Source organism: Larus michahellis, chromosome 3 (assembly GCF_964199755.1).
Source record: "Larus michahellis chromosome 3, bLarMic1.1, whole genome shotgun sequence".
Taxonomy (NCBI): Eukaryota; Metazoa; Chordata; class Aves; order Charadriiformes; family Laridae; genus Larus; species Larus michahellis.
Genome location: NC_133898.1, coordinates 98367757 through 98393110, shown reverse-complemented (window position 1 = coordinate 98393110; position 25354 = coordinate 98367757). Strand labels below are relative to the sequence as shown.

Here is a 25354-nt window from a genome sequence, read left to right as displayed (position 1 = left end):
ATGGGATTTTTAATGTGATACGTAGGTTTTTGGACTAAATAAGACTTCTAATTTTCATTTAAAATTTCCATAGTTATGTACACTGCTGAGGCAGAATTCTTTGTTTTTAGTAGTTAGAAAATAATGTGGAGATGCTAAATAGAACTAAGTTTAGCAAACTGAATTCTGGGGCTATTTTGTCACCCCAAACCCAGACAGATTTTAGCTAAAAAGAGATCTTGCTTCAAAGTGAGATTTGGTAAGATTTATGACCTATAAAGCATTATGAAAAACCAAAAAATAGCAGAAAAAATTTCCAGAGAACAAAATAATTATGAGGACTAGATGTAATCTGTGCTCTCTCTTGCTCTCTATTTCTCTTTTTATTATAAATAACCTTAATCCTCATCCAGGATTAAAATTCAGTGTATTTTTAGCAATGCAATGTCCTAGATAAAAGATACTTCCATCTATGTTTTTATATCTTTTATATCTTTTGCATTCTGGAGCATTTTGTGATTTTACTTAACAGATGGATATCTCTGTATCTCCAGTGCTACAATTAGTGAGAGTTTAGGATAGTTTGTCATAGATATACCTGAGGTACATGATTTTATTAAGTATAATATGTGAGTTTGAGGATAGAACAGTGTATGTCAAGCAAGCAAATCTATAGATAAAGTTTCTATAGTATTTTGTGGTGGGTTTTTTTATTCCATTAATATAGGAACTCATTTGCAACTCATCCTTCTTATGGAGATAAATTAAGCCCCTCCCCAAAACTGTGATTATAAAATGGTATAAAATATCTGTTCCGTGTTGCCTAATGACTGGTAAGAGGTTAAGTGAAGACCTGCACAAAATGTAATCTTCATTTCTTTAAGGACCAGGTAAAACCTAATAATTTTTTAATTCCAGATTGAGATTTCCAAAGAGCTGCAGGTTATCTAGGCTGAAGTTTAATCGCTTACTATGCAATTTCAGAATTCCAGCTAAAACACCCGTCAAGTAACTTACATGCAACAGGTTTACAGAAAATTTGGAATTAAATGTTATTTTCTCAATGATCTGTTAGATTTGTGATTAACTTGCCCATGAAAAGCAGACTTCCATAGCAAAACTTTTGTGTTGGTGAGTTTTGTGAAAACGATTGGGGATATTACATTGTAAAAAGTTGAGTATTACTGAGAAATAGAGATTAATCGTAGAGATGAGCAGGTGTTGCTGGGACTCTGTATATAGATGAGCATGCACATAATGGTTGTGTTGTCATGACTAGAGGAAATTTTTGTATGTTGCTGGGATGTTATTAATGGCAGCGTAACTTGCATCTCTGCAACGTGTGGTAAGTGATCAAAACTCATGTATTCTATTACCTACATATGCAGATATCGCCAAAGTTAATTTTTCTCTCTGTAACTTCTTTTTCTCTGGCCAAATATCTTCTGCAAATGGAGAGAGGGCAGATGAAGGTCCATCCAGCAAACTGCTCTTAAGATCTTTGTCAGCCTGACAGCTTTACCCTTTAGGATTATTTGGGTCAGTCCTTTTAGCTGTAGAGAAACGTGCTTTCCCAGCCTGTTTCAGGGACTGATCTGACTGTCTTTGCGGGTGGGTTAAAGAGACCACAGAGACAACTTATTGCCCATGGAAGTGCAACGCAGCAGGAAAAGCAACAAGGTGGAGTAGGGAATTAAATGGAGGAAGGTTTCATCCACCTGTTTTTCCTATATTATTCTGGTTTTTACCCCTGTGCTTTTAGCATAGGTATAACCTTACTCTTGCACATCTGTGAATGTCCTGTGTTGCGGGTTATATCCCTTTGCTGTGTACACCTAAGTATGTATTTTTCTGATCACCCAGTGAGTGCATGTTTGATAGAGCCTATTGTTCACAGTGTCCCTCAGAGTGATCCAGCTTTCTCTGAACTAAACTAAATCTGCTCTGAATCTTTCTCAACTGTATTACCTGTTTAGGGGGCAGAGCACCTAGTCATCTAGTGTCATATAAGGTACTGTAGAGTTTTACTGTAGCTTCCAGATGCTACTGTTGATGAGGGTGGCTCTCGGGTAATTTCCATGTCCTATCTGACAGCTCTGCACTTGCATTTTGGAAATGTTAAGGCATTGCGGATAGAACTGGATGCTGGTGTTGAGATGGTTGAATCCCACGATAGATTTTCATCAGCTACAGTAGAAATCAGACAGCAGTGATGGCCTGTAGACACATTTAGAAACCTATATTTAGTCTTATCTCAAATGAAACTCTACACGCTCGGTCTGAATCTTCTGTGCAAACCTACGCCTTCGCTCCCCTACAGGCAACCTGACAATTCATACAGCAGCACATATTTTTTTAGCCTTTTGTCTCCTACATAAATTGACCTTCTTCAAAGAGGGTATCTATGGTCTTATGCAGTCTGTGATGCATGGAAAGTTGTGAATATATTCTGATATAGAGAGTTACATTTTTATTTTCCCACGTTAAAGACAAACACTGACAAGAAAATGTTGTACGTAACTGAAAATTGTACTAACCCACAGTTCAAATTTCGATATTTTATTTAGGATATAAATTATTAGTGTTAGGAAATTATTTTTCCGTTTCTTGAGTATAACTCTTAGACCTTTGAAGACCAAGATCTTTCTTTAACTCCATAGCCATGCAGTTAGACACTCAAAACTCTTGTTGAAAATCTGCTCTACACAATCTTCAAGTAATGAGAATGGTATAGTTCAACTGACTATAAGTATTCAGCTTCATAAAGATCAGTAGTCAGCTAAGGGAAGAGTTTACTTAGCTAGCTTAACCTAGGCTGGAATGTTATAGCCTTCTTGAGGCTAAGAGGGTGATTGGAGAAAACCCAAGGTGGTCTGGTTGGTTTAGGAGAAGCTGCTTTTTTTTTGTAAAAAGAAGCTGACTTGACAAATTTGAGATACAAGAAAGAGGTGCTGTAAGTCGTGCAGGCTATTTCTCCCAAGTCAAAACTAAGGACCAAGCTTAATGTTTCAAGCTATAGAAGATTCTGGTGGGCTTAGCTAATGTCTTTTGTGTCTCAGAAACTGTGCTCGTTCTGTAATGCCAGAGATTCAAAAGTTACTGCAGGAAAAGCTTTGTGGAGTCTCAACATCTGTTGCAAACTGTTAGGTACAGTTCTCTCCAGACTCCGTGCCCAAATTCCCAAGTTGTCCATTGGGAAGAGAGCTGAAAGCTTGGCAGATCTGGGTCTCTGTTAGCAAGACCCAATGATAAATAAACATGAATACTTCAGCGACTGTAATTACATAGAAAGTAACTTGTTTCATAAGTCCCTTGATGTGGAAGTTCACGACTGAGTTAAGTTTGATTTAAAAGGCTGTTAAATCCATCCAAGCTGCATCTGAAATGCATCCAGATTTATTATTTTTTTTTCTCCCGTTGAAGTACGTGGGGAGAGACTGTTAAGAGTCCAAAGACCGTAGACAGGCTTCTAGTCATTTATAAAACTGTTAGGCAGTTTGTTTCAGAAAGACAAAATTTACGCTCGTCAGTTGCATTTCTTCATTTTGCAGGTCTTGTTAGAGAAGCTTCTGTGGTGGGTTGACTTTGGCTGGTTGCTCAACAGGGCAGGGGGAGAAAATAAGATGGAAAAGCTCATGGGTTGACATAAAACCAGGGAATTGGTTCACCAATTACCATCACAGGCAAAACAAACTCAACTTGGGGAAGATTAATTTAATTTATTGCCAACGAAAATAGAGTTGGATGGTGAGAAACAAAGTCAGGGATGAGCAGCAATGGTTTTAAACTAGAGCAGGGTAGGTTTAGATGAGATATTAGGATAAAGTTCTTTACAATGAGGGTGGTGAGACACTGGCACAGGTTGCCCAGAGAGGTGGTGGAGGCCCCATCCCTGGAGACATTCAAGGCCAGGCTTGATGAGGCTCTGAGCAACCTGATCTAGTTAAAGATGTCCCTGCTTACTGCAGGGGGGTTGGACTAGATGACCTTTAAAGGTCCCTTCCAATGCAACACATTCTATGATTAAAAATTAAAACACCTTCCCGCTTTTCCCCCTGCCCCTTCTTCCCAGGCTCAACTTCCCTCCTCCATTCCTGACTCTTCTGCCTCATCCCACTCAGCAGCACAGGGGAATGGGGGGTGGGGGTTGAGGTCAGTCCATACAAAAGCAACTTTGTATACACCAAGTGGATGTAAATTAGTTAAATGATGATCACAGAGCTGATGCTGAACTGCCATCAACATTAAATGACTGTCTTTGTACTTTAGCCCCAGAAGGATCAGGTTTGGGGTTTAACTGCTTTAACATTTGCTTTTAAAAGCAATTCTTTTGGAAGTGCTAAAGATCTTCCTGATGTACAACACCTTATATTGCTTTTAAGTTGGTTGTTTTTTCAAAACTCATCTCACATATTGTGCTGTCTACCCTTTCACTTGGTTAAGGCCTTCAATTTGTTTGATAGCAATCTGCATTTTAGTGTTTTATTTTAGAGCTGTTCATAGGCGACTAAGAACCCTATTTTTTGGCCATATCTATGTTATAATGTAGCTACTAAAATGGTTATGGGCTGAGAAATTACCTTTTTTCTCCTTGCTTCTATTGTTTGTTTTATTTTTCTGTCCTTTTAAGTGTATAACCTGCCCAGCATTTATTTTAACTGTAATTACTATTTCTTAGTAGTTTATGTTAATGAATAGCTGAAAGGTATGTACTCTCTTAATCTTTTTTCCTTCTTTATGTCCAATAGCTTTATGGATGGCTAACTTTAGCTGCCCAGTAATTTCCTTTTCCAATTTAAATGTCACACAATATTGTATGGTATTAAACAAGTGCATAAAAATTATGATTCTTGTGCTTCAACCAGCAAGGAAAGAGAGCAGTGTTCAAGATTAATGTAGTATACAGCAACGTTTAGGCTTCTGTCTTGTAAACTATTTGGGGTGACTAAATATAGCAAATACCATAATTGTTTCAAAAAGAAACATTCCTTGTGCTTGCACACCAAGTGACATGCCATAGCCTGAGCAACTCTTTCAAACAAAATGCTTAAATCCGTATATAGAGTAGTATTTCTTACGCAGGATAAGTAAACATATGTAGATTTAGAAACTGAAGAGTCACTTCTGCTTTGATTTAATTTGAAAGGCAGCCATTAAAATCATACAAAACCCTTGGTACTATAGTCTGACTTACGCAGAGCATGACATTCAGTGTGGATCTTAAACTTTTCAGTTCTGTCATATTCTGCAAGCAGCAAATGCTTATACGGCTAGCAATACTCTTATCACCAGTGCTCAGGGCAAAAAAAAGTTTCTTCTGGTGGTTGAGCTTTAAACTTCAGAATAGTAGAATAGTTCTTATAGTTCTTGTTTCCTTAAAATAGGCAGGAGAAAAAAGAAAGTGAAGGATTTGCAAACAAAAGATTGCAAGGCAGCATGATTATTACAAAAGCTGCTGGACATGCGTTGTTTCCATTTAGAGCTTTAGTGTCTCACATTCAATCTGCCACTGTTTTCTGCTGTGTACTAAGAGCCCTAGTAAGCTCATTTGTTAGATGGTTTGCCATAGTGCACACGTGTATTTGTAGGCTTGTTAGTGTCTTATGCTGATTTTGCCTAAAGAGATGTAAAGCTTGCCAAAAAGCATTTTTTCTTAGAAGAGAATGATAACCCTGAATGCCTTCTTTCTTTTCTGAAGAAAAAAACCCCAAACCTAAAGAAAAAATCCAAATCCAAAGATAAAAACCCAAACTGAGGAAAGAAAGTGATTTCCTCTGAAGTAAGGAAACGTCTGGCTCATCTCTGTTCCAAATGCAATCATCACCTTTGATATGGGACAACAAGACAAGGCAATTTTGACGCTTTTCTAGCATACTTGTTTCCTCTTAATTCCTGGTATTTGTCCTACTTTCTCTCTATTGCCTCTCTGAAATTTTCTCCTCCACTTGTCATTGCCTCTTTAACTTTTCGCCCTACTTTGAACCTTTCTACCTGTTTGTTCATGTCCTCTTGGACAGTCTTTCTTCCTGGCCACCTCATCTCACAAGTCTTTCCTCTTACCCTGTATTCTTTTGCCTAGAGATATTAAAGAGCTGAAGTGGTTAAGAGAAAGTTATTAAAGACGACAGGGCCGTAAGAGTCTGACCTCCAGTAAACCAGTCGTATTTAAGCTGGGATAAACCACTGGTTTTAGTAATCATCTAAAACTTACAGAGACAACCAGAGTAGAACAGTGCTAACCTTATTAATACGTAGTCTACTGACCTGATTAAAGCATTTCAGTATAGAGTTAAAATGAATTATAAACTAGAGAGAAACACAAATAAATGATGAAATTCACATTCTAGAAACAACAGACATTACTGAAATAAAATCTTCTAGAAAACCTTTTATAAAACCCCGTGGCTGTGGATGAGGGTGGAATTGTCTGATTTGTCTATTATGTCTGTTCTGGATTTAAATAACCGAAGTTGATTTGTTTGGCTGGGTTGATTCTGGTGGCTATATTACGCAATCTGAATTAAAAAAAAAAAAAAAAAAAAGAAAAAAGAAAAAAAAGAAGTTCAAAGATGGATTCACGAGAACATGCAGGGATCAAATCAAAACTGAGAGGAACAGTACGGTGCACAGAAAGATTATCAGATGGGCTGGTCAAAATGATCTTTTCCTTTCAAAAGATGGTCAAGCTTTTTGGACCCAGCAAAAGTCTGATGTATCTGAAAGTTGGGGGTTTTTTGCAGATGTACCACATGATCAGAAACACTCCTGCTTCCTGCAAATCCTGCGGCTGTGTTTAGCGTTCAGCTACTTCAAATATGGCTGAATACATTAAATACAGCTAACATCTGTATGCAGGAAAGGTGATACAAGTTTAGGCAACAGTAGATGGACCCCACCAGCTCTGGAAGCTGTTGTTATTGGAAGGCTACCTTCTACCAAGCAGGAAATAAGGAAATTCTCTCCTTAATTGCTGACCTGATTCTCTTTCCTGTACAGAAGGTGCAAGTGCCCAGGGAGCTATTATTTAAGAGGAATCTATCTGGCCATTAAATTTCTTCTAGCTCCTGATACACACAGAAACCCGTGACATACAGTTCAGTTACCTGGCTAAAAAAGATTTCTTGCCTCTGTTGAACAGACTGTACATGTGAGCACAAAAAGCCTTCACCGATGTATAAATGTGGACTGAGGGCTCATGGTCCCTATATTTGTACCACCATGGAGTAAGGATCCCTCTATTTCTGATAATAAAGAGGCAGGATGTCCTTAACTGTTGCCTCTTCCCCCCATACCCTTAAGTCATCACTGCATTATATGCCTTTTATTTGTTTAGGAAATACAAAGCCTCATTAGATATCTGTCAATATACAGGTAAGTGCAGAAGATCAGAATGATTGTCTCATCATCTAGAAAAGTTCTGATCTCAAATTTTGAACCTGTTTTTGTAACAGTAGCTTCGTTGGATAATGAAATATCATTACCGTTTGAATTTCCCAACTGTAATGTACGTCTTCCTACCTTATTGAAACTCTCCTCGTTCCCTATATGTCTGCCAGTAGTACTGTAAATTCAGGATGGTAAACTTCTGAAATTGGTACCTGGGATGGTCCGTGAATTGGCTGTCAACAGTATGTGGTTTAGATCAGTTAAAAAATTTATAATATTCTTATGCTGGCACAAAACTCCTTCTGCATTTTCCTGCCCCATTTTCCTTTTCCTTATCTTTTAAATCTTCCATATTCAAACTCACAGTTGTTTATCCCTTTCTCAGTCACCCTGTAGTCTTTATACTTTCCTAAAAATCTACACTTTTCCTTACCAAAAATACATTGTTTTCCCCAGTTTTTTGTTTGTGATTCTTTCTTTTTAAGTCTTAGATATCCATTCAGATTTTTTGTAGAACGCTGATATTCTCTCTTCCCCTTCCTCAAATCTTCCATCCCAGATTTACTGAGATTCCTTTGTGCTCGAGCTTGCTAGCACAGATAGCACAGACTTAACCAACTTAGCCTCAGACTCTGCACCTGGAGCGAGAGGTGGGAGATTAAGAGAAAGGACCATGGACATCTCAGAAGGTAGGATCAACAAAGACGAAATGTAAAAAAACCCAAAACCCCAAAAAACTATGTCATCCTTTTGGTAAGGGAGTAACTGCAAATAAGATGCTGAGCCAACTCATATGGTATGCTGTGGTTTCTCAGGATAGTCTGGTAGCTTTTTCAGAAGAGGAGGTCAGGTTGCTGATCGGTGTAAGGCAGAATGGTGCACAAAGAAAGCGTATGTTTGCTTTAAAAATAGCTGTTAAAACATTTAAGAAGTTGCAGTGATGATATCAAAGTGGGAGGAATGTGCCTTCTGTAATTATAAGAATCCCATGCATTTACATGCATAACAAAAAATAATTTAAGTATTTTTAATTGTGTGAAGAAAGCTACAAACTTAAGGGTGAGTCTGGGACAGATTATGAATCGTGAATGTATATAACATGTATAGGGCATAATCCTACTTGGTGCTTTGTCAAAACCCTTGCTGGGCAGTAATAACTGTTGCAAAATGCTCACATGATACTTAACATCCCCCAAGAGTGAAAGTTCTGTCTAGCTATATTTCCACCACGGTGATTTTTTTTTTTTTAAATTCTGAAAACTAAATATTAATAATATGAAAATAATGTGCAATTATATAACATGAATTTTATTCTTTTACTGGGAATGTTTGGTCTTGCTTGATTAAGAAAAGTTAAAACATGAAGGATCAACCTGGCAGAGGTTTATCGTGATTTCATGTATTTAAGCTTACATTTCCAGGTTTATCCATGTTGTGTTTAGTATTGTATCTGTATGTGATATGAAAAAGTATCTGTAACAGATCAATCGGAGGCCATTTCACATCTTTGCCCTCAGCCTCAGAAGGACAGTGACAAGGGCACTGGCCGTCCCTGGCAGTGGTGGTGAGCCCGGGCTGTGTGGGGGACTGCCCAGGGGCAGGAGGAAGCATTCCTTTGGTGACACACTCTCCCTCACTGAATCACTTGCAGATTAGATGTTTAATTTCACAGTCTGGTCGTAAGGCTCTGACAGCCTTATTCTAGGCTTTGTGTGGACTTGAGGGTGTGGAAGCTCTAAGCAAAACTCAGCAGCCAGAACTTCCCAGCATAGGAATTATTGGGGAACAGAGGGAAATTCTTGGTAAGCAGAGCTGGTAGTCAGTCAGCACGATTCCCTGGGAGTGGAAAGATGATCAGTCAAAGTGGTCAGAGAAGGCCTCTGTCAAGCTGCACAGCAGAGATCGCTGCAATGAGATTATCCTGCAATATGTCAAAAGTACACTTTCTGTCCTCTCAAACGGAGTGGGTTTGGGCATTTGTTTGAACTGGCAGATCCAAATGTGCTGCACACGCTCCCTTACGTCCTCAAACCGGGATACCTGGGCAGCTAGTTCTGTCATCCATAAAAGTCTTTGTCCTAACATGATTGTCGCTCTGCTGTATATTCAACTCATTTCCACTGGGAATACTCCTGAACTGCCAGCCATCCTCTGTTGCCTTCTATCCCTATTTACACAGCCAGTAATGATCCTCTTCTTCCCCCCGGCCCCTGGATTTCCGCACCGTGTCTGCATATCTCTCTGTTAGTCTCAGCTCCACTATCTCTTCCTGTGGATCCAAGCAGTCCCTGCTCATCTCCTCTGTCTGTTGTTCTTTCCCCCAAATTGCCCCTGCGGACAGAGGCACCCAGAGCAGACCTCCTGGTGATCCTGTGCACCTAGTGGCCATCAAGGACAGTATGTTCCTCTGAGTAACTCAACAGTGACATGCATTTCACAGGTTGGGAACCCCAAATACAGGTTTTAGGCCGACAATCCCTTTCAAATCTGGAGCATCATCAGCTGTTAACACCTTCTTCAACACATGATAGAGAGACTTAATCTCTGAAATCTCTGGAGATGCATATATATATGATAAATATAAGACATCTTGGTTCTTACTAACTTATATTGGGAGCTTTCAAGCACACAGTCACTCCACCAGCATTTGGTGGAGGTAATCTTAAGCTCTTAGATAGCTGAGGGAAGTACCTATGTTTACAGAGTGTTGTATGGCTCCTGGAAGAAAATAGGTCAATGCGCTGTGCGCTTTCCATAGTCCCTGGTGTGACTCAGTGCCGCCTCTCCAACTCAGAGCTTTTCAGATTTTATGGACTGTTTGCTTTAGGGCAGAAACCTATGTAGATAGTGAGACAAAAAAGAGACAGACCTTCTAGCAGTAAAGTATTGCGAGCATAGTAGTACTTAAAGTAGCTGAAGAACCATAAGGTCAAGCTATTTAAATTTCTCAGTGCTTTATTCCATACAGAATCACAGAGTGGCTGAGCTTTGAAGGGGTGTCTGGAGACCCTCTACTTGGAATACCTGCTCAGAGCAGACCCAAGTATATCAGGTGCCAGGGCTGTGCCCCACTGGGTTTTTAAAGGCTCCAAGAAAGGGGAGTCCACAACACTAGTGTGTGTGTGTGTGTTTGAGAATACAAAATCAGAATTTAGTGCATTCCCATCAAGTCCCCCATGACCTCCATCAGTTGACCCACTCACTTGTCCTTCCATGATCTTTTTTTTTTACATCAAGAATTTGACTCTGCAGTTTAACTGTGTTCCCGTTTTGACTAACTTTCTTTACAACTTCTCTACAGCTACACGTTTCCAATTTCTTTTGTCATAAATTATTTTCCATTCTATACCCCAAAAAAGAATCTCTCGTGCCTCTCTACTACATTTGGACACAGTTCGTATAAAAGAATATTTATATAAAAGAATAGTATAGAAACATAAATAATGGTGGTATAGTGCAAGCTCCTGCAGAGGTGATGTACACACTCATGCACTATTAAAGACAGTCTTGTTCTGAGCATTTGCCTATTTTTACTACCGTTTGTAAATATATAAGTGGATAAATGGAGTGGAAAGCTTCTGGTGAGTTCTCTCTGTTTTTTGAACGACAACTAAGATTTTATATCAGGCCTGACTGTAAGCTGTTTCATGCCATTTACCTTATTTTGTTAGAAATAATTTTTTAAAATGACAGAAGTCTATGTTCCATGTATATCTGTAACTATGGAAACCATGAAGTAATTAAGAGAAGTACAGTTGATGCCTCTGTGGCTCATCAAGACAGCCAAATGTTCAAATAGTTAGACAAAACTTCTTGTTGTTTTTAAGAAGGTTAGAAGGATATACGAAAATGATCTATGAGATAATGATTTCTAGTGTAGCTTAATGGTCTATGAAAAGTGGAGATTGATGTTACAGTAAATGTGACTAGCAATTCATGGCTGCTACGTTATCAGAAATCTATTAAGAAGTTGAATGAAAATCAGGCAAGAGAAACAAAGTTGAAAAAGAAACTGATTTATGAAGAAAGAATGAGACCAAAGCAGAGCTTTCTAGAGCTGTGATTGTTGCTGAGGCTTAGAATTCTCCCACTGCGGAGGAAATAAAAGTACTGAGGATGAAACTGGGCAGTGTGGAGAAGATGAGTGAGTGTAATAATATGGAAAATGGACTTTAAATGGGGCAAGCTTAAATACAGGACCTGTGGAGGAATCAAACCATTGGGTTGTCTGGGAAACTCACAAACCATTGGTAGTTTCAAAAAAAAGTGGTCGAAGCCTCATCATGATGACCTGTGGATAGATAAAGCCTGTACTCTCTGGTGCTCCATAATTTTTTCTTCAGCATTTAACTTTTTTCCAAGATAGAAATTCTCAAGCCCAGGCAAATCAGACCAAACAACTAATACTTCCTGAGTCTCTTTGATTTTTAACCAGCCAGGATAAAGTCTCTTTGATTTTTAACCCCTCCTTTCTCCTGGTACGATAGTCTCTTCTGTCTCCTTCCAAATCGTAAGTTTGTAAATTTTGATCATTTTAGTTAGAAGCAGACCTAAAAACAGGGCTGCAAGGAAGTTCAGGTGCAAGGTTCCACAATTTGTCCAAGTTATAGTGTTGCTTTAGAAGGTCATAACTGTAACTGAGAGAATACAATTTTTGTATTATGTTTTTAGTGGTGTGTATTAATTGATTAATTTGTGTGGTAGATTTATAAAAAAACTTGCAGGGGGAGAATATTTCAAATTACTGTATGTAAATATGCCCATGTGAATTTTTACATAGAAACTTCTCCACTAGTGATTTTGGTTTCTTCCTTGAACTCCAAAGGCATTCTCAGAGAAGTATATTGCGATAGTGACTGGAACCTGTCTGTGTGCTGTTTTAGGGATATTATTTCATATGATAACTTTAAAGTTGTCTGAGTGTTCCAACACTCCATTTGCTGCAGGATTATTCTAGAGAATGTTTAATTTTTGTGGAAGTCGTCGGGAGCTTTCTGAAAGATTGGCGGCTGTAGTTGAGAGATTTTGGCAACAGGGCATGTGAAGAAAGTCAGTTGTTTTTATCTTAAAATGACTAGTAACGCTGTTGCTAGCAGCAGTGTCAACAAAACTGGCATAAAATACCCTTTTGATGTTAACTCCTTGAATCATGGCTCCACTGCACCTGTTCTGCATCTTTCTATTGGCAGTTTGTTTAGAAACTTGTGGGTTTTGAAATTTAGGCCAGGAATGAGATTAGGATCAATGTGTGAACTGGGTGTTCAGTTGCCTAAAAGTAGGCATTTGATGCCATTTTTGATGCCCTGTCGTACATAAGACATACACATATGGCTATGGCTAGCAGATGTGATGTTAACACCTGTGGCAGATTTAAGCTCTCTTAAGTGGCACACGGCAGCCAGGTGGGGCGTGCTGACTTAGCTCTAATGGCACTAGTCTGTCATTAGGCACAGGATTTAATTTTATTTTGTTGTGTCCACTTGACAGTGAGTGGGTTCTCTTTGGATGGAAACTTAAATACTTGCCACGCCTATAGGTATTTCTGTGTCAACAGGAGAAATTTAAGCATCTTACTCTCATCCTTCTTTGTATGCGTAGGATCTGATTTGGAAAGTTAACATCTCAGTTAAGTATGAAAGGCAAGCAGGAAAAGAGTAGGAGATGCGCTCTCTAGCGCAAGTCGAAAATTCTGATAAGATGGGCTTTTAAACATCCCTCCTGGACACTCTCAGTCAAACATGTAAATGGCACCGCAGACTTTAAGGTGACACGTAGTTCTGTGAGCAGTGGGGCCTCGTTGCCCACGAGCATGTCTTGCCGTTGAATTGCTACGTAGATTCTGTGTTGCCAGTGAGAGATTGCACTAATGTGATAGGGCTTTTATAAAACTGCCTATTCCGTGAAACTTTTAAGAGTATAATCCCTTGAAAACTACCATGCCTATGCAAAATTTTATTGCATTTGCCCAGTGGGTTAAAACATTATTGGAGAGTGTGGGGAGAAAAAGCGGAAGAAACCAATCAGTTGTCAGCATAAACTTCATTTTCTTGCCAAACTGGGATAAAAATATCAATCTGAAAACCTAAATTATGAAGAAAATCTGCTCTGCACAGGAATGGAAGAACAGAGTGTGCTAAAATGGCTTTAATATCACAGTCCTGAAATGGCTGAGGCCCGTATGTCTGATGAGCGTTAGCATGGGCAAAGCGGTCCTCTCCCTGCTTGGAGGGGAGAACGGTACTGTCCTTTTGAACCCTTCAATTTAGAGGAGAGGCTTCAACAAAAGCAGAACCTAGACTCCTAGGCTACTTCCTTACTAATGAATGAAACCTGATCTGGGACTATTCCTAGATGTTAGAGTATCTGTACTAGCAAACTGACAGAAGGCTGCTTGGCATGCTCTTGGTCTTCAGCCCACTAGCACTTTCTCATCAATTTTTCCCGGTGGTTTGGGAACTGAGGTGCTCCAAGGCTCACCTCCAGGAGGCAGTTTGTGTGGAGCCACCTTGATTTTAAGTAGAGCAGAGACCCTAGCATAGGTGCAGGTTATTTCATGTCACTTGGCTTCAGCGCTCAAAAACATTTCTCTGCAAGTTTAATGTACTAGTATGGGTGTAATTTTAAGATGTAGTTTAACAGGAGACAGTGAGCCATTGCCACAGAGAAAAAATCCTCTTCCTCTCATTTGCCTCTATTCCTGGCCACCAGATTTCACTACTCATCATACCCCTCCATAAGAAAAAATAGAAGTGGCAAAAAAATGAAACCAATTGAAAAATACAGATACATTTCTACTATGTTTTTAAATGCAAGTAGGTATTGGGAGGACCTGACGGTCGAGGAAGAGGATACAAGGGAGTATGTGGTATGGGGAATCTCGGAGCAAGGAAGGGAGAGGACAAACCCTGATAGGGAGAAAGAAGAGCAAGAGAGGAGGGAGGGGGGGAGACGACCTTCCCTGTTGGTGACCAGGAGCCATTGGCTTAAATATATTTTTTAAAACATATTTTGAAAAATATATTTAATGAAAGCTTAGATTCACAAGCACGTTTTCATTAGAAGGGCAGAGTTGTTTACTTATTTAGATTTTGGACTAATGTAAGGATTCAAGTAGATTTTCAGCTTCATTTATTTATATTTTAATGGACTGGAGCTGTCATGGCACTTAGCTAGGGTTTTATTAAAGAATTCATTTTGATACAGCAAAAGAGATAAATGCAATGCCCTGTACTAATTTCATGGTTTGCTGCATGTTTTACGTTATCCCAGAAACATTAAGTGATACATAGTCTAACTTAATTCTGTGAATGAATAGTTTTGTAAGAGCAAATTGATAGCATTTCTTCCCTCTGACTTTCAAGAGATGATTTGTAGGATAGTGGCAGAGCTCTGCTGAAGTTAACGGTGCCTCAGGCGGAGAAGAGGGTCTGCCTAATTACATCTGTTGGAAATAACTAGTGTCTTCTGGAAGAAGGTGGCTGAAAGAACATTAACAAAGGCAATCAACTGAAAAGAAGTTGTGCATACAACCTTCAGAAGGGAAATATTTAAGATAGCATGAAGGTTCAGTAAGGAATAGCTTGTGGCCTGCTATTTTAGGGCACTTGTTACCTAATTTGCTGTGCAGAGATGAAGCAGGATGCACGGCAGTCAGTTTAACTGTGGGTTTGCTATTTCTAAGCTCATGAAGCGTGAAGGAGTGTGCTCCTTACGGAGTCTCCTCAGAACCCGGGCTTGGGTGAAGGATTTGGGGAACTTGCTCTGACCTCAGTCTTTGTTTTGCCTGGCATGTGTAACACAAATTTGGTATAAAGTTTATGTCCCTCCTAATGTGACTTTGAGCTCCCAGTGCATGTTTGGAAGTCTCGAAATGTGAATCTGAAAAAAGCCTTTTCCTGCGTTCTAAATTGCAGTTTTGCGATATGTAATCATGAAAAAGTGTTCTTATTTTTGTAACTGAAAACGCTCTTTTTCTCTCTGTGTATAGTTGTATATATTGTTTACTATGAGCTCTTTCAAGTTGGAATTTCATGTTGTGTTAGTACAGGAATACTGTTCCTACTCATTGTGGATCACATTCAACAGTACCTGTAAGAGTAAGTTTGAGGAATATTTTTTCTGTGAATGAAATACCCCGTATTCCACATGAAGGCAAGCATGGTATCCTTCTAGCATGCTTTCACGCAGCCTGTAAAGTTTCCACGCGAATCTGCGTGGGAACTGTTGACCCACCTCTGCTGAGTCCTGTATGTGCCACTTTGTTTTTGCTGTGTAGCACTAAAGCCCAGAACCCTTTGCTATGCTGTGAAAATGCACATTTTTCCAGAGCCATGCGTATGAACCCTTTGAATGAGGAGCACCCCTGCACTGGTTCCCTTTAATAGCTTCATGTGCAGATGCGCACTGACCTATGCAAGGATGCAATAAAATAGAAACAAACCCAACAACAGTAACCAGACTCTGGGTGTCTTGAATGACTTACCGTAGTACTGCATCAGAGCTCACCATCCAGGAAAGAGTAAACAGGAACTATTTTTGGAGTGACAGGCCAGAGTAAAATTGTCTAACACTCTTCATTTCACTGATGCATCGCGTGGAGGTCCAGAAGCCACATTAGAGAACTGTAATCCTTCATCAGAGCATTTGTTTGGTTGCCTAACATCTGTGGATTGTTAAGATAAGTTATTACACAGACCTGCTTTAGTTTAGATTAGTTTGGACCACATCCCAGTATATTCAATCAGGATATAATTCCTGCATGCTGCTAAATTGCTTGCTCCACATACTTCTCTAAAAATGTTTTTCAATATACAGTTTTGTCACTGAAACTGTTCTGTCACCTCAAGTTTTGGTTGTTATTTTTTCCTCTTAAAGAAAGCCTTTTATTATTTTTCCTTTTGGACTGAATATAACTCAAGGCAAACGTAGCATTTATTAAGTCTTGAAGAGATTCCTAAACAGGGATGGTAGTGTAGCCTCTATGTGAGTATAATGCAGATTTTGTATATGTGTAATCTGTGGTGATTGGTATGTATTGTGTCCAAACTGCAGTATTTAAAGACAGCCGTAAGGAAATGGGTTTGTATTTACATGTCTAGTATTTCTTCTTTCTGTATTCTGTATTTTTCTGTGTCTGTTTGTGCGTTAGCTATTCCTATTTGTTTGGGTCTCATAATATTCTGCATAAAATCAATTACAATATCAAAAGTGATTATGTAAATTCATGGTAATTTCTTGAAGTTTATTACATACTTTATACATATTTTAAATGATCAAATCCATTAAATTGTAAATGAAGGCTGTTACCGTCTTTCCATTTAAATGCACTTGCAGACATACACACATATGTAATTTAATTAGAATATTTAAATTTTACTTTAGTATTCCTTCTCCTTCCTGTAAACGAACTGTAGTTTATTTATTTTTTTTATTAACACTTTTTTCAGTTTTCCCTGTAAATTGATAGAATACAGGCAAAGACTTTTTTTTTCATTAATGACTGTGGTTTATAGCATTGACATAGATTTTTATACACAGACACGTGCATGCACACTTTTGCTGTCTAATGAGCTAACAATTGTGTCAGAGTCTATAAAGACATGTGGGTTTTTTTTCCTTTTAGTCTTGCTGGGTTTTTTTTAATATCTGTAATAATAGTAGTAGCTAAACCAAAAATCTATTCTATTAGAACAGACAGTCTGATAAACTGGATCTGTTTTGTGAGGTATACTAGAGGAAGGAAATAAGACATTTTGGAATCAAGGGATTTTTTTAAATAAAGAACTAGCATTTATTTTCTCGAAGTTGCTGTTCCTATTATCCTTCTGAGGGTTTTTATCATAGTATCTGTTTTTATCATAAGACATGTTTGTGCCACTGTCGGAAAAACTGTAGCTTTTGATTAAAATTAATCAAAATTTTCATAGGTATTTTATCATCTTTCTTAAATAGAAGAAATATACCAGTCATCTTTTGATAAAGGCACAATCCAGATAGGGGGAAGAGATTTGGTTGTCTTTTCAGTATGGTTTGGTCAAACAGAGCCGAAATGGTATTAGAAGTTCTGATGCATTCTTCAGACCTAACCAGATAGTCTGTTGTAGGGTGTTTTAAATAAATCTTAATTATGTTAACTATGTAAAATGCCTAAAATTTTCATCATGCCATGTAAGCCATGCCCTTCCTTCCCGGGCCAGAGAGTGAGAGAGCTCCATGCCAGACCTTTGTCCTGTTGCACCTTCTTCCCTGAAGTGATTGTTTCTTCTGTTCCTTTTAATTTTAAGTGTTGTATAATTTTGTGACTGTTGCATCATTCTTGTGTTTACACAAAATAATTCAAGCATGTTTTTCATTCCAACTTCTGTCATTCTTTTTACCCTCTTTACCCATTCTTTTACTTCTTTGCTAATTAAACTAAAGGATTTTCTTTACCATTTTCCTTATTATCTGTCAGCTTTGTTTCAGCTCATCTCTATTTTTATTTCTGACAAAATTCCCACCTCTTGTATATTCTTCATGCATTTTTCCTTTTTTGTTTTTCTGCCTCAAAACTCCTTTTGTCTTTGTCTCACTTTTTTTCTTAAATACTGACCCACTTTAGAGTCCTGATTAACCTTTTACGTTTCTCTGGTGATATACTCCTGTACATAAGACTGTCCTGTACTGTATAAAGACTTGAAACATAGCGTCTTACTTTACTGTGTGTGCTCCTGTTTATCTGTGTATCTCGAATTAAAAAAAAAAAATATTAAAAAAATCCTAAGAAGCACCATTTATGTACACAGCTTAATTTTGATTGCCAGGGACACATGTTTAATTAACTTATTCATTATCTACAGCTATAACTCAAAGAGGTGGTAATGATCATTTCCAAGTAGTGCAAAATATGGTACTTATGCGTTCTTTTCATCGGTACATTTAGTTCTCTATTAATAGTTTTCTTTAGGTCTTACCTTACATCTCCGGTAAGTAGTTGTGGATGTAGCTAAAACCATGCACAGTAAATGCTGAATTTATTTGCAGGATAATGTTGAGTTATGTTATGTGAGAAAAAATAATTAAAGGGCAATACTGTGTCAGTTTTCTTTGGCGGTGGAGGTTGGGAGATAGCTGTGCAGGACTCCGCCACCTGAGGTACTCATCCCCTTTACAGTCTGGTAGGCTTGTCCTGACAGCGATCCGCACAGCGAAAGCAACCCAACCCGCCCCTCCAACTGCGTCAACACCAGCAACAAGCGTTGGTTGTGTTGTCGGTGTTCATTCAGAAGAGAGCTAGGGCTGGGCTGAGGGGAGATTGCTACAGGTAGGACTGATGTATATTGACAGCACATTTTGGAGAAGCTCGCATAGCATGTTGCCTGTAGGATGCTTGGCTCTGGCCAGTGCAGTCAGTGCTTGGTGAAGCATGTTCTGGGTCCTGTCATGAGCACCAGCCTCACCAGTTTAGAGAAGAGTGAGAGATTGTACCCGGTCTGTGATAGTGAGCATGCGTTTCAGGGTCTGTGAGGGGTGGCTGCACTGACTGTTCTTGTTGTCTTCAACTAGGTTATGTGGGTATGCAATTTATGTCGAAAGCAACAAGAAATCCTAACGAAATCCGGAGCGTGGTTTTTTGGAAGTGGACCACAGCCCTCACCCAGCCAGGACGGAACGCTGAGTGATACGGCGACTGGTGGAAGCTCGGATGCACCGAGAGAAAAGAAAGCAAGACTTCAAGAGAGATCAAGGTCACAGACTCCCTTAAGTACAGCAACTGCCTCATCACAGGAAATCTCTTCTTCCAGTGTGCAGTCTGACCGTAGGAAAGGAGCAGAAGTATCACAACCGGCTATGGGCCCAGACCAAAAGCAAGTTTCATCAAGGTCTAGAAGTGAACCTCCAAGAGAGAGGTAATGCTTTCCGTCTTGATAGAGCCTCACAATAATAAATTACTGATGTCCAGTAATATTACACAAGGCTGTCAGCTGAGCCTTGTGTGTGTCTAGAACCATGTAAAAATAAAGAATAAGTTGATTTACTGACTGGAGGAGGAGAAGTCTTCATTAGCAAATATATTGCCTGGTTTGGTCTGTGCAACAGAAATGAGGAAAAAATATTGTATTTTATGGATATTTCCATGTACTTCAATGCCTTTGGTGTAACTTTTAATATAGAATTGTAGGTTACTTTTAACTTTTAAATTTGGCAGGTATTTCAAAGTTATTAAACCAAGATCAAGCTTTTAACTCGATAAAATAATGTGCTAGAATTTAAAAAAATAACCCCTCAACCCCACCCTCCATCCCAAACAAAGAAAAAACCCATCCTGTGGAGTTCTCTTCAGATATCCGTATGTGTTATCTTTTTATCAATGATTGTATTGTTTTTAATAATAAACCAGGAACTATTAAAGCAGCTCATTTACACCTGAAAAGTAAACATTCGTGAAGAACAGCAATAGTACCATCTTGAATTCAGAGCAAATTGTATGCTCTGAAGCATAAAGCAAACCGGAAGCAAACTATTATATTTTGAGTGGGTAAATGAGTAAATTCCCGAGCTGCATTCTATGTGACGAATAGGTTGAAGAGTGGCAAATCAAGACAGGCTAATGTGATGAAGCAGTTGCTGTTCTTTTGGCTGCTGCCTGGCAGATGGCAGAGCAGTTGAGGAGGGAGCCTGTGGCAACAAAACAAGAGTCTGCCATGGAGGATTCTCCCTTGGCCAGAAGGGTTGGTTTTTATTTTTATTTTCCATAACTATTGAAGTTGAAAATGGATGATGAACAGTGGCGAGTAACTTACTGTGTGAGTGAGGTCTGTCTGGGTTTAACTATACTAAAACTTAGGTTAGTGTTACGTATAAGTGTGATGTAAACAAACACATGGTGCCCGCCCCAAATTTTACTGACTTTTTTCCCCAAACACTGGGAAGGCCCCCAGAGAAGTCGTCGCTCAGCTGAAGGACACCTTTAAGGCAGCAAAATGCTTTCTATTTCTGTTTTTCTGCCAAAAGTGAGATGGTTATATTAATTATACAATAGTAATATTCTCTACTTGTCACTGAGACTGTCAAATGAAGTCCAAGGGTTCTGAATGGAGAGCTTCTGTGGCAAGCTCAGGTGCCATTTATTGCTAAAAACTTGTGAGGAACAGGAGACGGAGAAAAAGGTGCCAGGAACTTAACTTGGATCATATCCAACTTTGCCTGTCCTGTCGGATGCATCTGTGAAAATCAGTGATAGGTAATCCGAAGACAGAGCAGTTGTGGAAGGGAAGATTCAGTCCCACAAAACAAAGTCCAAGTCACTTTGTCCTGGTGCAGGTTCATCTCAAATACAGCGTAAAAGTGTGTTTAGCTTTCTTAAAAATCGCTGGATTCATACGTGAACTGGTAAACAAAAGGGCAACTGGAATGATGAGGGAAATAAAAATATCTGGTATAAAGGGATTTTATGATTCTTCGGCTTGCTTATTCTCCCAAAGCAGAAGATGAAAGAGGAGAGAGCATAATTTTCATGCAGCTTCATTATTCATTGTTTTGTACTTTGGCTGTATAGAGAAATAAATTACATTTTTCATCTTCTTTTATTACCAGAGAAAGGAATGCCATTAATTTATCTTAAGGAGTCAATTTGCTTTTCTGTATATGCTTATGAAATGGGCACTTCTTTTTAGAGTTTTAATAAGATAAAGCAGACTAGGTCAAATATTTTATTGTTTCTGGATATATTCTCTTTTGCATTTCTTTTATTTCCATGTTACTTCTTTCTGTAATGCCACTGAGGGAGGTACTCCATTTGGTGGTGTTTATGCTGTCAGGGTGCTTGAAGTGAATTGTGTGGTTAGTCTGTAACTCTCATGATTACTGCCAGAAAAATGGGGAACATACTTTGTCATAGTGCTGCAGTTATTACAAAGACAACTATGAGTCTTCCTACTTACATGGGTAAATTCTTTTTATTTGTGTTTATCCATGTTAATATTCTTTGTGGTTTTACTCATTGATTGGACCATCGGTAATATGAGTTTTTGTGGACTCTGGAAAGTTGTTTGCTATTGGAAAATAAAAGTACCACCGGAAAGATTAATAGATTTAATTCATATTAACGGATCCAGTACCTTTCTATATGTTTTGACATAGTTTATCTTGGTTTATAACCTATTTATCATAACAGTGAATGCAAGCAGTGTATGCAAGTATTTTTATTTTGCATTCAATTCTTCAAATTATTGTACTCCTTTTCATTGCAGGAAGAAGACAATATTGGTTTCAGATCAGAATGGCAAAGGTTTAAAGAGCGAGCGTAAACGTGTGCCAAAATCCTCACTTCAAAAAGAAGGACCAGCAGATGACAGGGAGCGTAAAGAGCGGCACGAAGGTAGAAGGCTGGAGAAAGGCAAGTCACAGGACTACCCAGACTTGCCAGAGAAACTTGAGGAAGGCAAAGTGCCTGATGATGAAAAACAAAGGAAGGAAGATGAATATCATACCCGTTACAGGAGTGACCCCAATCTGGCAAGATATCCTGTAAAACCACATCCCGAGGAACAGCAGATGCGCATGCATGCAAAAGTTTCTAAAGCACGGCATGAGAGAAGGCACAGTGATGTAGCTTTGCCACATACAGAAATGGAGGAAGCGGAGGTACCTGAGAATAAATTAGGAAAACGCTCACAATTGCAGGGAACTCAGGACAGAAAATCTCTTGTGGAAACTCAGAGGTCGTACTCTATAGACAGAACAGGTGATGTAAGAATTTCTGTTTCTAAACAATTAACTAATCATAGCCCACCAACTCCCAGGCATAGTCCAGTTCCTATAGAACACGTAGAATACAAGAACCACGATTCCTTTAAAAAACAGAGCCGCCTTGATCCTAGCTCTGCTATTCTCATGCGAAAAGCAAAGCGGGAGAAAATGGAGACCATGCTAAGGAATGATTCCCTTAGCTCTGACCAGTCGGAATCAGTGCGGCCATCCCCTCCAAAGCCTCATAGAGCAAAAAGAGGCGGAAAGAAAAGGCAGATGTCAGTTAGTAGCTCAGAGGAAGAAGGGGCATCAACACCAGAATATACTAGCTGTGAAGATGTGGAGATAGAAAGTGAAAGTGTCAGTGAAAAAGGTAAGGACCTTTATGTATATTATGCACATGGCCATGGTTTGGAAAAAAAAAAAATCTGTATTTTTCTCTCTTTTGCCTCTTCTTTAAACATACACCTTTGTTTTTCCCTTTGCCTTTCTTTTTTTTTTCCCAAATGAGAAGTGTCTTATACCTGTTTACATTTGGTTTGCAATGTTTCCTTTTGCATTCTTAGATGAGGGTTAAAGGTGGCATCAGCTGATGAGTTTCTCATTCTCTTCCCTTTTTCACCTAGAACTGACAGAATTTAAGGGTTCTAGTTTTTTGTCTCGATGATATCTGTACTCCTTTGGTCATCGCTTCATCCTTTTGTCTGTATGCAGAATCATTTTCTGTGAATGAGTTGAAATGGAAAGAGGGTTCTGTAGCAATATGGGATGACCATTATAAAGCATCATAATGTTACTGATACCTCAGTCTGAAGATGTGCAACATTTTACTACGTTTAATAAAATATCAAGGATCTGCCAGAGTTCATTGTTAACAAGGTCAGGATATGGGGCAAGGAGAGTGTTATATAGGAAAGAAATGAGAATTGCTGAACTCGTTATCTAGATGAATTTGCTCCCAAGCTTACTAGTGTGTTTAAAATCTGTGATTTCAGTTTGTCTTCATCTGTGGATGGTAACACTCAGCAGTAAGGAATAAGTGTAGTACACTGTGTGCTTTTAAACAAAGCCTTTCTTCTGGCTGAAGAAGTTAATCAAAATCATGAATGTTAAACAGATAAAATAAGCATCGTCAGAAAAGACTGGTAGAACCTACTAACTGTCTTATAACCCTGGTTTGTCTTTAAGTGACGCTACGGTGAGCTGAAGGCGTTTTGTGTCTCTGGAAGTAGCTTTTAGCTCTTTAGTTTAATTATCTGTGTTTGTAACTTGGAAGTTTTCTGCTGATGTTCATACTCAAAATGCCAGCGGCTTGTCTGGATTGCCTTTTAGTTCCTGGCACTGTTCCCTGACACGTCATTGACTCATGTATGCTAACCTGTCTGTCTGTCTTTATCTGATGTTGTGGTCTCCTGACATCCCCTAAAGCTCCACGTATACATATAAAAAGAGACAACATTTCTGTCCTATCCCATCTGAATAGCTGCTTGGTTTAACTTTCTAAGCGTTAACTTTTCCCTTCAAAATATGGAAGCTTTTCTGCTCATTTTTAAAGAGGGACGATGATCATGCCCCTGAATTCTTAATCCAGATTCCACTTAGACATTAAAAAATCCTCACTTTTTTCACTGGGGGGGGGGGGGGGGGGGGCGGGGCAGGGCAGGGTGGGTGTGTTAAACACTGGAACATATCGCACAGAGATGTTGTACAGTCTCCATTCTTGGAGATGCTCAAAACCCAAATGGAGAAGGCCCTGAGCAATCTGCTCTGGCTGACCCTGCTTTTCGGCAAGGCGTTTGAACTAGGGACCTACAGAGGTCCCTTCCAGTCTCAACTATTTTGTGTTTCTAAGAGAACGCATCTCTTTCCCTTATTTTGTGGTGATGTTTTATGGTGACATTTGGATTTGTGCAATTTTCTCTGACTTCCTCTGTTGGTAGTAGCGGTCTGTAATATAGCATTTCCTTTCCATCTTTCTTATTTGCTTTCATTTATTTGCATCAATTTGAGGTTGCTTATGAAGTAGAAAGGATTTTCCATGTTCACTGAGGGGTATCATTATAAACTGGAAGGTCATTGATGTGAAAGTCAAGTACAGGTTGAAAATCATTGATACTGATATCAATATGTTGATATAGTTTGCTCTATAATGGCCCTTTGTAAGTAAAACCGTTTGATGGTTGCTTTCAGGCTCATGATGCTGATTTCAGCTTTTGACCAATTTCCTGTTGTGTTGTTAAACCATTAAGAGTTGTACTTTTTTCCTTTGGTGTCATGAATCCCAGAGGATTTCAAATGTCGCTCAATATTCATGTTCTCGATAACTGAATCAAGTTCGTGGTTATCTCCGAGACAGATATTTAGGCTCCCCCTTTAGGCAGTGGAGGCTGTGGTCTGTATCATGTCACAGTGCTACCTCATTGGATTTGAATAAAAATTATAAATAAGGGTATGTTAGGGAGCTGTCTGACCACTGTCACCTTGGTTAACCTGTCACCTTGGTGACCACTTGGTTAACATGGTTGAGCATTCCTTGAGACCTTATCTCTACTTATCAGTAAGCTAGCACTGAGTTGTTAATCAGAATATATATATACACACGCATACATATATGTATATTTGTATGTATATGTGTGGGGGGGCATGCAATGCATTAATTACAGATCTATATTTATTAATTTAATAGCTGTGAGATGTAGCTGTTAATGTTTTTTTTCCTGATTGTGACATGAGTTTTATAATCCTTGTCATGGTAAAGGAAGCGGAAAACCTTTGAAGCTGGGGGTATGGTACAGAAAAAGAGCTGGGAAATGTGAATACAAATGAGAAAGCAGAAGCATTTTTGGTAGTAAAGTATCCAGTTATTTTTAGAATCAGTATCCAGTTATTTTTAGAAACAAATTTTCATCAGTACTTGAAAAAATCTGCAGTATTTCATAAGAATAGATGGAAAGCCAGGAAATTTTATTACCTGAGAAAACATTTTAGAAATCCTTCAATATTTTAAAAGAAAAAATGCCCCAGTAAAAGGGTGTAGTGTTAAAAAATTGATACAAATAATTAAAAAATGCCCATATTGTAACCAAGGTCAGAATCCCCTTTTTTGCAATTTAGCAGCATCATTACAAACAGATTGTCACCCAGCGCTTTGCTTGTAATTTGGGAGAGATAATGCACAGGTCCCCAGTTGTAGCGGTTTCATTTCTAAACCCAGGAGGGTCTGGAATCCATCGTCTCTTATCAAAATATCAGTTCAGTC

The 25354-nt window shown here is 38.8% G+C and overlaps 1 protein-coding gene across 47 annotated transcripts in view; it reads left to right on the top strand.

Moving 5' to 3' along the window:
• RIMS1 (regulating synaptic membrane exocytosis 1) overlaps positions 1-25354 on the top strand; it is a 342439-nt gene that overhangs the window by 129704 nt on the left and 187381 nt on the right. For 46 of the 47 annotated variants that reach the window (XM_074581408.1, XM_074581382.1, XM_074581377.1 and 43 more), the window contains 2 exons: positions 18910-19253; positions 21597-22468. In XM_074581408.1, the coding sequence (XP_074437509.1) occupies positions 18910-19253; positions 21597-22468 (1216 nt within the window). Of the gene's footprint in view, positions 1-15407; positions 15462-18909; positions 19254-21596; positions 22469-25354 lie in introns of all 47 variants that reach the window. The other variant, XM_074581426.1, reaches the window with a different exon arrangement.